The following is a 16,791-nucleotide window of genomic DNA, read 5'->3' as shown; positions in this document are numbered from 1 at the left end:
CTGGTAAGAGACGACGTGCATCGTGCATTTGATGAGGATGGTGCATTCATTGTCAGGTGAGTGGGTATGATCTCACAATGCATTGTTGCCGTTCTGCCTCACTCACTCACTCACTCACTCACTCACTCACTCACTCACTCACTCACTCACTCACTCACTCACTCACTCACTCACTCACTCACTCACTCACTCACTCACTCACTCACTCACTCACTCACTCACTCACTCACTCACTCACTCACTCACTCACTCACTCACTCACTCACTCACTCACTCACTCACTCACTCACTCACTCACTCACTCACTCACTCACTCACTCACTCACTCACTCACTCACTCACTCACTCACTCACTCACTCACTCACTCACTCACTCACTCACTCACTCACTCACTCTCACTCACTCACTCACTCACTCACTCACTTAAAATAAATAAATAGATAAATAAACAAATACATAAATTAATACACATACACACACAATGGTTCATTTAAAACCCATCAACTCCAGGAATTTTCTTGCTCCGAGAGATGTGGATAAAATCTGGAGAGTCTTGCATAGCAACGATGACTTCCTGCTAAGAAGGGCGTACGATGTCAGTGTCACGTGATGATGAATACTTTTTACTGGAGTTTATATTAATTATTATTTTATTACTGTCGACACATTTCATTTTCAAACTTTTACTTAGGAATTTTTAATTTATTAATCATCGTCGTCAAATTGGACACGATTCTCATTATCGTCGACATCATCGTCGTCGTCGTTGTAGTTGTTGCCACCAACACCACTACCACCATTACTACACACAGTTGGCCGACGGACGAGGACGCTCGAGCAGACTGGTGATATGGAATCAACCTGGAAACGACTTCACAGGCATCCTGGCGAGGTCCCAAAAACTTGCCGGAAGTTGTGAGAAGGTTGGGATCGACGGATATTTTCTTCATTGTTTTTTTTTTTTATAATTTCCATGTCAGGTCATAATCCTCATGTTTCCGTCACGTCACCTGACCTCAATCATGTACCACCACCACTACCACCACCTCCACCACCACCACCATCCTCCAGTTACTCGGTGGTGAGGTGTACCACTACCACACGAAGGTCATGATGAAGGAAGCCAGGACAGGTGGGCAGCATCTTTGGCATCAAGATTATGGGTCTGCCTGCATCTCCTTGCAACATTTTTTCCAAATTGAATTTTGTTTCGTACAATTTGCTGCAAGATTTTTAAAGTTTACCCAATATTTTCTTAAATTATAACGCACTACGTTTAAATAAAAAGGCGTTAAACTTTGTAATGCACATTCATTTTTGAGATATTGGTATAAGAATGGCAACTTGAGACCGGATATGATGACAGTTTTTGTGGCGATGGATCCATGCAACCAGCTGAATGGTGGATTGGAGGTAGGCATGGTTGTTGTCGTTGAATATTCAATAGTTTCGATGTTGCTCCTTGCGTTTTTTTTATTAAAGTTGAATTTCAACTACAGTTTTTTTTATTTTTACATGATTTTATTGTTAATTTCAAATAAAGTGACGAGAACCATGGTTGAGTTAAGAAAGATAGTGTTATATAATTAATAATCCTTCATTCACGAACCATTCCCACTTGCAGTTGATCGTGGGCTCGCACAAGTGTGGACGGATTGACCACGTGCTAGTGCACGGACAGACAGCTGCCGATGAGGAAAGAGTCGAACAAATTAAGAAAAAGTCGAGTCATGTTGTGGCTAATCTTAATTCTGGTCGGTCGATCGGTCGGTTGGTTGATTGGTTGGTCGGTTAGTTGATCAGTCGGTCGGTTGATCAGTCGGTTGATCAGTCGGTCGGTCGGTCGGTCGGTCGGTCGGTTGATCAGTCGGTCGGTCAGTTGATCAGTCGGTTGGTTGGTTGTTCGGTCGGTCTGTCGGTCGGTTGATCGGTCGGTCGGTTGGTTGGTTGGTTGGTCGGTTCATGTTCACTAATTTTTGTCTCTTATTTATCGATTGATCTTGAACAAAAATTAGGGTTTTCATTTTTTAATATACGCAGATCAAGTTCTTCAATTTTAACAACACGCTGTCCCCATTCAACATAATATGTGAACTAAACTATTTTAAACCATGATTGCTATTTGTTTTGCTACAGACTTAAGAAATTTTCTTACCTGTTTTTGATTTTTGCTACTGTGTAACTTTTTTTTGTTTCTAATTCACTGTATTTTCATGAGTGGAAAAGATTTTTAGAGACGTTACAAAACAACTTCCAGGTGACGCTCTCTTCTTCCACAGCAACGTCCTGCACACCAGCGGACCAAACAACAGTAACGTCAGAAGGTATGCCTGCCTCTTCGCGTACAACCGCGCCGATAACGATCCGGTCTACAAACACCACCACCCTAATTACACTCCACTGCAAATTGTGCGTTTTTAGTTTTCCTCTTATTTTTGTTTTTTCCAAAGTTTGCTGGCGTTCTCTATTTGTTGAAGTTTCAAAATTGTTGTAAGTTTGGTTTTGGTTTTTTTCTCTTCGTTGTTGAGAGTGCCGCGTTAGTTTAACACGTCAGTCAAGCTGCAATTTGCCAGCGAGGTTGCCTTAATTTATGTATTTAACGACATCCAAACATCCGACACGTTGTCTTCCACACACGCACATTAACATCCGACACGTTGTCTTTCACACACGCACATACATTACTTACGTTCGTGCTATGGCTATGTTGTCTACAGATTACATGTTCACCGTTATGTATTTACATATACGTTTGTAACATATGTAACATTTTATAGTGTATACATATATGTGTGCAAGTATGCCAAGCATATTATAATAGTACAACGTGTCGTTTCTGTTTTCAAACAAAGCAACTTTCAAATTTTTGCACATATTCGGACAAACTGATCATGATTAAATGATTAGATGTTTCAAATCTCTCTCCCTCTCTTTCTCTCTCTCTTTCTCTCTCTCTCTCTCTCTCTCTCTCTCTCTCTCTCTCTCTCTCAATGACGACACAAATTAATTTGCGTAGGTAGCGAACAGTGCCATTGACGAGTGCACGAACTTCAGTGACCTCTCAGGCAAGTGTCTCATCGACCCCGATCAGGATAAAACCGTCAACGTTCAACGGGAAGATCACCAACATTAGAAAAACATACTAAAATATTAACTGGAAAAATTTTGTTTTGAAACCATTTAAATATTTAATAAAAATAACAACAAAAAAATTTCGAATGAAAATTACAAAAAAGAATTGAAAAAAATTTTTTCCCATCAAATTTCTTCCTATAAAAATTTTGGAACTTCATTGACAAAAAACTCGAAATTTTTTTTTGGAAAACTTTAGGTTGCTGTCTTATAATATTTTTGAACGATTTTAACTGAAGATACACTGTTTTGCTATACTTCCATTGAATTGAACCAACTAAATACACACACAAACACACACAAACACACACATTCACGCACACATCCGCCATAAACAAAATAACACAAACCAGCACAGGACATTGAGCCACAGACAAACACACACACACACACACACACACACACACACACACGCACGCACACACGCACACACACTAATGTAGCATACACAAGAGGTAGGAACCAGATGTTACCGGTTGGCCGTCCAACTCGTTTAACATTGCACTGATCTTATAGCATTAATAAATCATGCTGTCGTCGTTTAACAGTACATAAGTCGGCTTCCATTGCTGCTACTGCTGCTGCAACACATGTGGCTTGTGGCATTAATTCATCGTTAGGAATGTTCAGATGCTAAGCATGCCGGTGCGCTGACTTATGGTCTAACTTTTTTTCATTTTTCGTGTTGAAAAATAGTTGCTAATTTTTATGGAAGTTTTCTTTTATAGTGAAACAGTTCAACTTTTAAATATTTTAACAAAAAGAAAAAAAGATTCGTAATATTTAAAAATGTTTCGGTATCAACTTTTAAATAGTTAACGTTTAAATTTAATAACGTTAAAAGATTGACTGAAATAACAGCAGTCACTGATTAACAAATATAGAAGTAACTAATATAAAACTTACGTGAATAAACTCATCCTTTAATTGTATGAAACATTAAGAAGTTTCAATATCGGTTATACTAATAAATAAAAACAAGAATTCACATTAATTTTGACTGAGAGTACAAAATATCATCATTTCATGTAGGTTATATTTTAAATATTTTACGATTTAAAAACTTATAAAAAATTTTATTAGATGAAGCAAACATACCTGCAACCGTTTTAAATTTGTAAAACGGTCGACATTATTCTATCCCAGATATAAATTGTGAACTTTCAAAAACAAAAGTTTGAATGACAAATAATTTTCTAGTGTTCAAACGATATTAAATTAATTTATCCTTAAAAATTTGCTACGTCATTCAAGAATTTATATTCTTAAATATATATTTTCAAATTTTAAATTTGAATTTTATTAAATTACATAAAACCAGCAACTACCAATGCCCTTCCAGATCAGATCAAGCGCCATCGATCACTTGGGATGATTCAGCTTTTCTATTGTAGAGTTAGAGAACACTTTGACGGCGTCGTCGACTGTTACATCGTTGTTGGTACTGATTTTCTGCGAGCAGTTGACGGGTTTGTCGTTCTTGTAGACGATACTGACGATGCTGCTTTCTTTCACCGTTGAATTCGTCGTCACAGTTTCTATGATTGTTTGGTTGCGGTTCACTCTTCTCATGGTATATTTTCCCTTTCCAGTTCCTTCTGTTCCTCCTCCTCCTCCTCCTCCTCCTCCTCCTCTCATGTCTTCCTCTTCCAACTTGACGCTGCTTATCTCCGTCATTCCATTTTTCTCTTAAATTGATTATTTTTTCTACAATTAACAAAGAGTTTAAACGGGAAACTTTATAATGGCATTCAGTTGATGTGTTATCATTAAAGGAAAATAGATGAACAAACATTTTGATTTTTATAAAAATCAAAAAATATAACTTTATGGAAATATTCCTTCAAAACTATTCCTACTTAATAATTCAATTTTCAAAAATGTTCATTTAAATTTTTTTTTATCGAGATTCTATTAAAATTTAAATTAAAAAATCAATTGAAATAAAGACTTCACCATCGTTTGAAGCACCGTCATTTGGCAAATCTGCCTCTAACAGGTGTAAGAAGAAGAAAATAAATATAACGTGCAGTTGGTAGCAAACAAGATTCATTTCACGGAACAATATTTTGAAATGTTATCAGCTGAATTATTTTATAAAATTAAAAAACTTTCTCAGTTTTAATACGAACAACAAGTTTTGTTTTAATACGAACAACAAGTAGTAAAGAGAGTGAATTATAAAACAAGCAGGCAGGGAAAATCTTCTATGTAATAAATCAATGAAAAAGTCTTATTGGATTTGAATTAATCAAATAAGTTGAAATAGCACTATGAGTGCAATACTGTGCTTGCGACTACATTCAACCTTTATGAAAATCTGTCTTCTTCTGAACAAGTTAATCAGTTTAAGTTTGTTTACGGAAAATATTCAAATTAATTAATCTTTTTATTTTTAAGGCATTATTATCGTTATTATTTTTACTAATAAATCTAAGAATAATGTTTTACAAAAGAGATACGTTGTACAAAACGAATAGGTGATATTTAAAATTTTCCAAACTTAACACTTGCAAAACATAAAGTTGTTAATTGCTTCAAAAAATTAATAAACGTCCAGAATGGAAAAAAAGCCTCTGAATGATAAGTGCGAATGCAAATGAGTTCACATGATGACGATGAGTTTGATAAATGTTAGAACATAAAAAGTTCTTATTATCATAATGTAAACATCACTCATATCACCCGTATCATCATGTTTTTCCATGTTTTTATCATCATCGTCGTCTTTAAATCAACAACATCAACAACATCAACAATTAACTTCATCATCATCAGCACCATCATCATCATTATCCTCATCATCGTCACCACCATCATCATCATCACCACCATCGTCATCATCATCATCATCATCATCATCATCGTCATCACCATTATCATCATCACCATTATCACATTTAATAATATCATCTCCATTAACAGGAAATTTAATTTTCTATCTCAAGTAGCTTGCTGCCTGGTGTTTTATCATTGTTAGCAAACATAACTGAATCAACACTTACTGCAATGCACACACACACACACGCACACACAGTAATATATATATATATACATCTCATATCTGTTATACATATACATACATATATATATATATATATATATATATATATATATATATATATACATCTCATATCTGTTATACATATATATATATATATATATATATATATATATATATATATATATATATATATATATATATATATATATATATATATATATATATATATATATATATATATATATATATATATATATATATATATATATATATATATATATATATATATATATATATATATATATATATATATATATATATATATATATATATATATATATATATATATATATATATATATATATATATATATATATATATATATATATATATATATATCTTATACACATTTGTGTGCACTTTGAAAACAGACGACGGACTAAAACATCGGCGTATTATCATTCATTTCCTATGAGCATTAGTTACAACCAATCAATCTTCATAATATTTACAAAGTAGAATCACGTGATTAATCCCACACACACACACACACACACATACACACATACGCACACATACACACGCACACATACACACACACACACCTCCTTCCATGCAGACGATAACATTGGGCCGGCCAAAAAGTTCCACAATTGCTGACGTAGATTAATGCCTGCTACATCGTCCATTGCGTCATACAAGACAGCCCAACACATCACATTACAGCAAATTACATTACAACACATTACATTATGATGATGTTATGTTGCGTCATACTTTATAGCATTACAAAGTTAAATTTTATAAAAACCTACAACGAACTCTTAACGTCATATCACATCACAATAACGTTGGATGCCATGTTACACGGATGTCATGTCATTTCCTTCTCTGTATGGTGCTTGTGTGTGTGTCTCTGTGTGTGTGTTTGTGTATGCGAGTGTGTGTGTTTGTTTGTGTATGTGTGTGTGTGGGCTTATTTGTGGTATTTTTTCGGTGTAATGTATCTTATGTATATAAACGACACTTATACGTAAAAACCATATAAACATACAAGTGTTATTACTCAATGATGACTAAGTAAATATTTGAAATAATATTTGCGTTTTTGTGGTTTCACCTAGAAACTAAGGCATAATCATACATGCATTGTACACACAGATACACACACACTTACACATACACACGTATAAGACCATAATTAATATAGTAATTTATGAAATCTGCAGCATTTCTAGTGTTGGATAGTTTTTTATTAGAATCCATCTTTCAAGCATTTGGTAATGTAATGTCTTGTAATAAGAAATTATCTAACGGTAGAAATTCTGTATATATATATATATATATATATATATATATATATATATATATATATATATATGTTGGTAATAGACCATAATTTTTACAATATTCTCTTGAACTACCTTCTTTTTAACTTCTAATTCTCGAGAGAGATGGAGCAGTCGCTGCTCGCGATCTTGTTCGATTGACAGTCAGTATTTCCCTATATAAACAACAAGGAGCACTGACGATGATTCATTCGGAATCGAAATATGGCCTTATTTGCAGCATGAATTCGAAAAATAAGTTTATTTTGAATTTTAATAAACTAAACGTTCACCAAAAAACTTTAGTGAGAAAAATCGAAAAAACGAACTACAAACATATTAACGCCAAACATTCGGTAGAATTTATAGAATATTGTAAATATATATATATATATATATATATATATATATATATATATATATATATATATATATATAAATATTTCCCAAACTCCATAATTATTTTGTGAAGATGACAGGAGCTGCTAACTGGCTTGATGAAAACATAGAGTCAACAAAGAAGTGGCAAATGACAACGAAGGCAAACATTTTGAAGGGGATGACGGTGGCAGTAGTAGAATGTTGATGTGATAACAGTGTGATGAAACAATCATGTCGTTGATGTTATTGATGGCATTGACATTAATGTTCTAATGTCGGCCAGCGTTCACTAAGGTGTGAGAATAATTTTGATACTGTGGTGTGTTCGATTGGGCAACATTATTTGGAAAATTAACGGAATTCATGAGCATTTAAGCTAATATTTATAGATATTTATGTCTAAACAATTGGAAAATTTAGTAATTAATTTTAGAAAATTAAAAAATTTAATTTAAATGTTTTTAAAAAATTGATAAAATTTTTGTTTTTAAATCATTTTTTCCCACCAATAAAAAATTAAATTATTGAATTGTTGGAGCATATTAGTTCAATTAGTTCAGTTTAACAACAATATGTCAGTAATAATATTGAAAATTATTCATGAAACAAAAATAATCTTAACTGGAAAACATTTATTTCAAATGATATGATGCTGAAAAAAAGCCCCGAGCTAAAGCAGGAAGAAGTAAACCATTTTAACAAAATCCAAAAACATTATTTATTGGATAAACAGCTTTGTTTTTTATACAAAAATAAGAATGCGTGTGCGTGCGTGTGCGTGCGTGCATGTGTGGGTATGGTGTGATGTTAACCATTTAAAAAAATCTACAAAATTATTTATTAGACAACAAATTTTGTTGTTTACAAATAAGAATGCTCGCGTATGTGTGTATGGTGTGTGTGTGTGTGTGTGTGTGTGTGTGTGTGTGTGTGTGTGTGGTGTGTATAAGCACATGACGTATGTTTTTTCTGGTCGTAAAGTGGAAGAAGCCAGAGGCAGGAAATATATTTTGATTGCAAACTGGCTCTTCAAATTGGATGTACTACGCTCACTTTAAGTTCTACTTTGTTTCTTAGCAGCTTACTTTTGTATTTTCAGATTTCCCCATTTATCATCTTCACACCAAAACAAATAGCACCTTACAACTATTCAAAAACAAAACATTGAAAAGAATATAGTATCACAAGATGGCAACACGCTGTGTTGTTGAGTTAGTTAGATCCCACAAAGCAATCAAACAAATGTGTATGTCATGTCTTGTCAATCAACTCACGCTCCTACGACATAAAATATTAAAATTTTCCTCCAAAATCCAGCGGACCGCAACACACAATTCTTTTCTTTTACGCTATCTCCATCTGTTTAATTTCAACTAGGTATATATCAATATTTTTCGATGGAGTTAATTAGGGTTTGGTTAGATTCATGTAGAGTTGACTAGGTTTAACTATGGTTCAAGTCGGTTTCACTATTTAATAATGTCAACGGTATTTGAGTTCGATGCCTATTTATTGGTTTCATTATTACTTGGCTACCACTGAAAATATAAAACTGGTATATCTAAACGGCCCATAGGCACCCTATCTTTTTTGCATGGAAGAGCTGCCTGAGATCATTATCATTATATAAAAAAGAAATTGTATGTATCTGTCTGTCTGTCTGTCTTTTTTCTGTCTGCTTGTCCATCATGGTTTATCTGTCTGTCTTTTGTCTGTCTGTTTGTCCTTCATGGTTTGATGTTGCACGCAAGACCAACAACAACCACAACGTTATTTTGACTAAAATGACAACAATAAAACTAGTTACAGCGCTGAATGAAACATTAGCTTAAAAACATGTCAAGCATTTTTGTACCAAAAGGAAATACATCAACATAGTTGAAATAAATTAAAATATTTAAAAGATAAATTAAAATTACTAAATAACAACAACATTAAAAAAACAACACAAAAAAAACTAGCAACAACAATATCTCAAGGAGATGGCAGGCAATATGGATGAATAATAATAAAATGATCAGATATGTAGAAGAGACAGGGACGAACGTGTGTCGAATGCATGTGATTGTATACATTTGTGTGTACGTGTGTGTCTTGGTTTATGTCTATCTATATTTGTGTGTATGCATGCGTCTATGTTTAACAATTCTTAATTAAGTAGGAGAGTTAATTTGATATTATCAGTAGAAGATTATCCATAGAAAGATATTGCTCGTAATGACATTGAAGATTTAAACGACAGTAACGTATGTATATGTGGTAGGATGTGGTGCCATAGAAACAGATGTAGCAAAGTTTTCAGTGAAATATTCGTGTTTCGGATATACGTATTGCTGAGCCTTTTTATTCATTTTTGTAAACGTATAATATGTATACTTAAAAATGGAGTTGAAAGAGAGGTTTATTTTTCAAAACTATAAAAATGAGTCATCAAAAAAGGAAAATGAAAAAGTAAATAACGAAAAACAGACAAAAAACCAAACGTGAAATTATGAAATGAGGATATCATAAAAAATTCACCGGTAACTTGGCATCCGATTGTTGACCAATTGACATCGTTGCAGCTTAATTAAATTGTCCTGCTTTCTATCCAGACCATCATCCATCATATCACATTTTTTAACCATCATCATTATTTTTTCAATATTTTTTTACAATTTCATTTCCATCATCATCAATTTTTATCATTATTGAAATTTTCCATAAAACCGCACGTTTTTTTTCATATTTTTCTCATCCTCATTTCCAACAATTAAGCCATACAGGTCAAAATCCTTCCAGTGTAATTCTTCTTTGTTAAAAATGCAATCAATTTTTGCGTGGTCGTGTGTCGTACATGGAATGGTATGTATGATGATGTCCCAAATTGATATGGACAATTATTTAAATTTTAACTGAATCCATTTCATCACTCTGAACCATTTCTGCTTCCACTTTATGTGTTTTTCTTTTCAAACTTTTATTGCATTGTTCATGTTTATCTTATTTTCAATATTAATGATTAAATTGTACAATACAGTGAATCAAACACAGACAGACAAACAAACAGACCAACTGACAGACAGACAAACAAACATTCAGACACAAATGTATGTAAAGAAGCAAACATATAAATAGCTACAGATATAAAACACCATGCCGATCAAACCATCCACATTTTGACATTTTGCGCGAAGCAATCACATTGATGGGATCGTATGTTCATAGAAGTTATAAAAATTTAATAACGGACGAAAAAGTGAGACAGGAGACGGGCACAACAACAACAACGAGTACGTACATGATTGATGATGAAGAGCGTTCATGAACCGCAACTGACAACAAAACAGTATAATGTTGGTTCACATCTTTGATATGTCAAATTTTCATTCACTTTGTTTACATTCTACAAATATTATACAGATAACAAATGTTATATATCAATATCATATCCATTTTCTATCATTAATATTCCTACGACATCAAAATAAATAAGTTTATGTCAAAATTATTATTTTATCACGATGTCCTTAATAACAAAAAATGTTAAGCAGATAGTAAAAAACACATGAACACATGAACTAAACTGATCAACGCAAAAACAGCTAAAAATTTTTAATAAATTTTTTGTTGTAGCAAAATTTGTAAAGCATTTCGAAAAGGCAGTGTCATAAAATTTGAATGCTGGTATGAGAGTTGTACTGTACAAGTTTTCATGTATGATTGGGCGGCCAAACAGAATAAGGAATCGATCAAAAATTTTATAACTTTGGGTTGTTTTCCTCATGTGCATGAAAATAGCTTTAACTATCAATAAATACTTGATGGTAATTTGAAGCTAAGTTTCATTTTGCTTGTTGGTTGACTAATAATCATATGACTCTATTTTTTAAATTTTATTTATTTATTCATTTATTGGTTTGTTTATTTATTTATGTATTCCAATCGGTCACAATTGGTCAGTGGTCATTGAACTATGTACAATTTGGCACAGTTTTACCTGCAGCCCACAGAAAAATAAATTTGTACGTGCATACCAGCATGCAAGGTGCGTATAGAATCATAAAAACTCCAATTTGATCGACCTAACAAATAATGACATTAATATAATACCATGATTCGCGTGATCTACAATGTCGGATGCAAGACAAAACCCTGTAAACAATAATTTCCACACACAATGCAACGTATCTTTAACGATCCATTTTATGATAGTGCTCCACGCAATAATAACTCTTGCTCGAACGCATGTGCATTCGACCGTTCTTTCGTTCGTTCGTTTGCTTGTTCATTAATTCGTTTGCTTGTTCGTTCGTTCGTACGTTTGTTCGTTCAGTTGCTTTTTGTGAATTAGTTTATGCATTGGCCTTAATGCTCTGTGTTTGGAATAGAGATTCATTATGGAGGGACACTTTTTGATATTTATCTATCAGCCGTGTTCTTGTATCCACGCTGCACGGATGTGAGAATTATAAAAGTTTTTATTTTTAAATGAGTGTTTTATGGTGAATTCTATTAAACATTTTCAAAAAATTCCTAACTTTGGAAAAACAATTAAAATTTTAGTCATGTGTATAAATTGAAGGGAGAAACTGAAAGGCACAAAGAGCTCACAGACACGTTAACACTCGTACGTTTGAATGAAATTTCACGAGAAGAAATTGAACATGATGTTGAAGAATATCTTATGTAAATGAGCCCAATCGATATGAGTGTGCATACGCTAAACTGCTTCTTAGTAGTTCTACATCTTCATCGATGAGTGTATCTTGTCATGTTTCACATTGTTTGTCTGATGTTTACAGCTGTTTATGTTGTTTAACTTTATGTTAAATTATTTAAACACCTATCGTTTGATCGTTAAATTATTTTTAATACACTTTTCAAAAAAATTTATAAATTAAAACTTTCATTTTTTTTATTATGGTTTTAAGAATACGTCAAAACGCAATTATTAACTTTTCTTGTGACATTCACAAATATTTATTATTAATATTATTATTATTATTATGTAAATTAGCACTGGCAGAGCCCCTGGCCAAACAAAAATTTGTCGGTGTAAAGGATGAAAATGTCGGCGTGAAAAAAAATCGCACGATGCACCTGCAACAGACAAGTAAGTAAGATAATCCCTAAACAACTCAGCAACAAATTCCAGCAATTTTATAATAAACTCCAACAAGCAAACACCAACAACTTTATACGAACCAACAGCAGCCGCTAACAAATACTAACAAAACATGAGATCATTAGAGCTAACGTGTACATCTTCCAGACATTATTCTCTACAAGCCATTCCTTCGAGATATATATAAATTTGCAAGATACATTCATTTAAAATTTGATTTTCCGGACTATAAATGAAAATAAAAATTATAAATTAAGAGATAATTTAGAGGCCGGATAATCCGACTGCTCATTGTTTACCATCAATGACGTCAGAACATACGTCACAGTGGTATTGCTAGATGATGTACACGCAAAGTTGAATTGAGCGTCATATTTGCTCTAAACAAACAGAAAACGATTGAATGTTGAGGAGAATATCAAGCCGGAAGGAAAAGTGTCAGAAAAAGAAACAATTGCCAGAAAAAAAAAAATTTAAATGCACCTAAAAAGAAAAAATGGTATGAAATTATTCCCAAAATAATAATAAGAACAGGTAAAAATATTGTAATTTATACAACTGCATCCATCTTAAATCTTGATAAATCGCTTACAATATTTTATCAACATTTCCCATTTTGAAATTTGTAGGTTTCATTTTTTTCAGATTGTTTATTTTCTTGCTTATTTCCATAAATCAAGAAAATAATAAATCACAACTGATATAAAATAAAATAAATTATTAAAAGTATTCAACTTTATGTTACTCTTCAATCTAATTATAAAATACTCTTTTAATAATTTCATCGTACATATTAATAAGAATTTTTTTTTTCAAAATTAAATTATTTCGATCTAGCCCAAATTATTTACGTGTGCCTGTGCATATTATCGTAAGAGAACAGAAACGCTCGTTTATTTTATGGCGGCTCAGATGCTATTTCTTCCATTCCAATTATGACATTTATCTACTTGTATATTCATTTGTTTGATTATTTGTTTATTTGTTTGTTTGTTTTATCTTATATTTGTTTATTTTTGGTTATGTTAATTTTTTCATTCTAAAACGGATTCAAATTTTCAGAAAAACTATATTTAAAAGTAAACACAGCTTTTGAAAATTGAAAACATCAAAAGTTGTTATAAAGTTCGATCCGACGACCAATCGATCGCCGATTTTCCGAAGAGCCCTACTTGTCAGAAGATTAATTTAATTTTCAAAAAACTGAATTTTTTAAAATTAGATTATAGTGGAATTATTTCGATACGCTGACAGTCGTGCAGTAAATACTGCCTTTCTAATTTAATTAAGATACTTTTCAATGGTTTTCTACACACTGTTAATAAATTCTCGTTTTTAAAAACTGTAAAAATAAGAAATACGCATTCATCTCTTAGATTGAATGATGTTGTTACAATCCAGTTTGGAGTAATAATTTTGTGTGGCTTCAATACCCGGTGCTAGTTTTTCAAACCTACAAACCTAACACTCCTGTTTAATCAGCTGGAATAATTTGTCTGATATCCACCAAAAACTTGCAACAATTTATGAATATTGTACCTAATATGTTCTCAAATATTTGTTTAGATAAAATTTATGAATTTTTTATTAGGTAAAATTTTATAATTCAACTATGCGAGTGCTAAAATTATTTTAAAATTTTAGCGGTACACTTCTAGAAGCTTGTGCATAGTTAAGAAATTTATTGATGTATCCAGTGTACGTGAATTTAAACATATCATATATATATATATAGATACATACGTATATATATATAATATAATTATATATACTTATATAATATATTTTTACAATATTCTATAAATTCTACCGAATGTTTGGCGTTAATATGTTTGTAGTTCGTTTTTTTCGATTTTTCTCACTAAAGTTTTTTGGTGAACGTTTAGTTTATTAAAATTCAAAATAAATCATCATCAGTGCTCCTTGCTGTATATATAGGGAAATATTGACTTTGTCAAGATGAACTTTGACGTTGTAAAAATTAACTTTGGTGTTGTAAAATTGAACTTTGATGCGAATTAGGTGTCAGGTTTTTGCAACAGGGTAGGTGACAGTTGTAATTTGGCTAAATTGGTCGGATGGGATGATTATTTTTTGTGCGTTTTTATATTTCCATGTAAGTAGCCAGGAGAGTATTCGCCTATAAGTGATGGAAGTTTGTCATCGGTGATGTGCTTTCTTATCTTCTTAATTATTGTGTTTAATTTAGTTTTTAGTTGAGGAGTGGGATCTTTTTTGATTACTTGGAACTTATTTGTATCATTGAGAACATCATTGAGTTTTTCATGGTAATCGGCTCGGTCGATAATGACATATTGTGCAGATTTATCTGCGCGTCTTATTACGATATCTTTATTCTCCCTAAGTTGCTTCGCCTCATCCTTCATCTCCTCATTGAGTAGCTTACTTTGAAAACTACCTCGTTGTTTCTTGGCTTCAGCTTGAAGCTCAATGGCAACAGAGGGGTTGACGCTTAATTTACTTTGACGTTCAGCGTCGCTTATAGACATCATTAGCTTTTCTATCTTTTTTCAATTTTGTTAGGTTTTTTCAGATAATGGCAATTCAATCCCAGGTTTAAAAACGCTTTTTGCTTGTCTGTAAGGATGTGGTGGCTAAGATTGATGAATCTATCTTTCATAATATTGTTATTTCCTTTAGTTATCAGGTTGGTCAGTTTTTTATGAAGTTTTAGTTTTGATGATTGCATTCTTTCCGGCATAAGTTTAGTTCATTCTTGACAATGCAATCAACATCGCAGTGATCCCATTGATTCAACAATTCAGTTAGTTGATTTGACAAGTCTTGAACTACCTTCTTTTTAACTTCTAATTCTTGAGAGAGATGGAGCAGTCGCTCCTCGCGATCTTGTTCGATTGTTAGATTACGTAACATATATATATATATATAATATACTAACATATATATATATATATATATATATATATATATATATATATCTAAATATAAATAATTATAAATATTTTTATATATTTACATAAAAATAGAGAGATATGTACATTATAACCGTATTTAAATATCACACTGTATCACGCGCATAAGGCAGGTCGGCATATGAACGTGAACATACCGCAGTTCTTATGATAACATGCTTAAAGACGCACACATATATGTTGGTGTGTGTAGGTAAGTATGCGTTGCGTATACATCACGTTAGCAATTATAAAATGTCGTTCTGCGTCCATTTTTATGAAGTTCTGCGGCAATAATGCTTGGAATAAAATAAATTGGACTGCTTCCATGTACTCTTTTTATTACCACCTCGTTCGCAGTTTTAGCCTCGTCTTTGATGTTTTTTCTTGAAAGTTTAACATTTCCGCTTGATATAAATGTGTTAAATGACATCCGTTGTTTTGAAAATGGTCATGAAAAATATCAGATATTGGATAAATTGCAGAGATAATGTCAATAATTTTTTAATTTTATCTAAGAAAGAATTTTTCAACTAAAATTTATAAAAGTGAATCGTTAAAAATTATAATACATCATTTAAGTAAAGTACTTATTAACTCATTTCTATAATAACTGAATAGATTGATTTGTTTGAAATATAAGTTTAGAATATTTAAAATAAATTCATATTTTACTTTTTAAAGGACTTTCTGTTTTATTATCAAACGTGAAATGAACTGCTTCAGGTCAGCCTTTATGAGCAAAACTTTGAAAAATGCAAATTAAACATAAAATTAATTGAAGTTCATTTTAATAAGGCGTATAAAAAAATGTAAAATCCCATTTCTCTCATTTCTACCAACATTTACAGCCACAGTCTTTCTTCATCGACAGCAACAAACTCAGCAACAGCCCATCAACTGCT

At 32.1% G+C, this 16,791-nt stretch overlaps 3 protein-coding genes across 3 annotated transcripts; 2 read left to right on the top strand and 1 right to left on the bottom strand.

Annotated features, from left to right (window-relative positions):
* Positions 1–1,072: 1,072 nt before the first annotated feature.
* On the top strand, positions 1,073–3,134 carry HELRODRAFT_62930 (hypothetical protein; the record flags this gene model as incomplete). The annotated part of the gene is made up of 5 exons (XM_009011266.1): positions 1,073–1,164; positions 1,324–1,414; positions 1,626–1,755; positions 2,259–2,414; positions 3,022–3,134. Coding segments are annotated over 5 exons (582 nt in total), but the record flags the coding sequence as incomplete, so codon positions are not given.
* Positions 3,135–4,495: 1,361 nt separating this feature from the next.
* Positions 4,496–4,810, bottom strand: HELRODRAFT_159378 (hypothetical protein; the record flags this gene model as incomplete). Its single annotated transcript, XM_009011265.1, has 1 exon — positions 4,496–4,810. One exon carries the CDS (start codon positions 4,808–4,810, stop codon positions 4,496–4,498), a length of 315 nt encoding a protein of 104 aa, XP_009009513.1.
* Positions 4,811–10,648: 5,838 nt separating this feature from the next.
* HELRODRAFT_159377 (hypothetical protein) lies at positions 10,649–13,189 on the top strand (the record flags this gene model as incomplete). Its single annotated transcript, XM_009011264.1, has 4 exons — positions 10,649–10,690; positions 11,789–11,873; positions 12,846–12,941; positions 13,101–13,189. 4 exons carry the CDS (start codon positions 10,649–10,651, stop codon positions 13,187–13,189), a joined length of 312 nt encoding a protein of 103 aa, XP_009009512.1.
* Between the last annotated feature and the right edge of the window lie 3,602 nt (positions 13,190–16,791).

The sequence above is a fragment of the Helobdella robusta genome, assembly GCF_000326865.2.
Source record: "Helobdella robusta unplaced genomic scaffold HELROscaffold_1, whole genome shotgun sequence".
Lineage (NCBI taxonomy): Eukaryota > Metazoa > Annelida > Clitellata > Rhynchobdellida > Glossiphoniidae > Helobdella > Helobdella robusta.
Note: the sequence above shows the minus strand (reverse complement) of the source record. Positions and strands in the feature narration are given on the sequence as shown.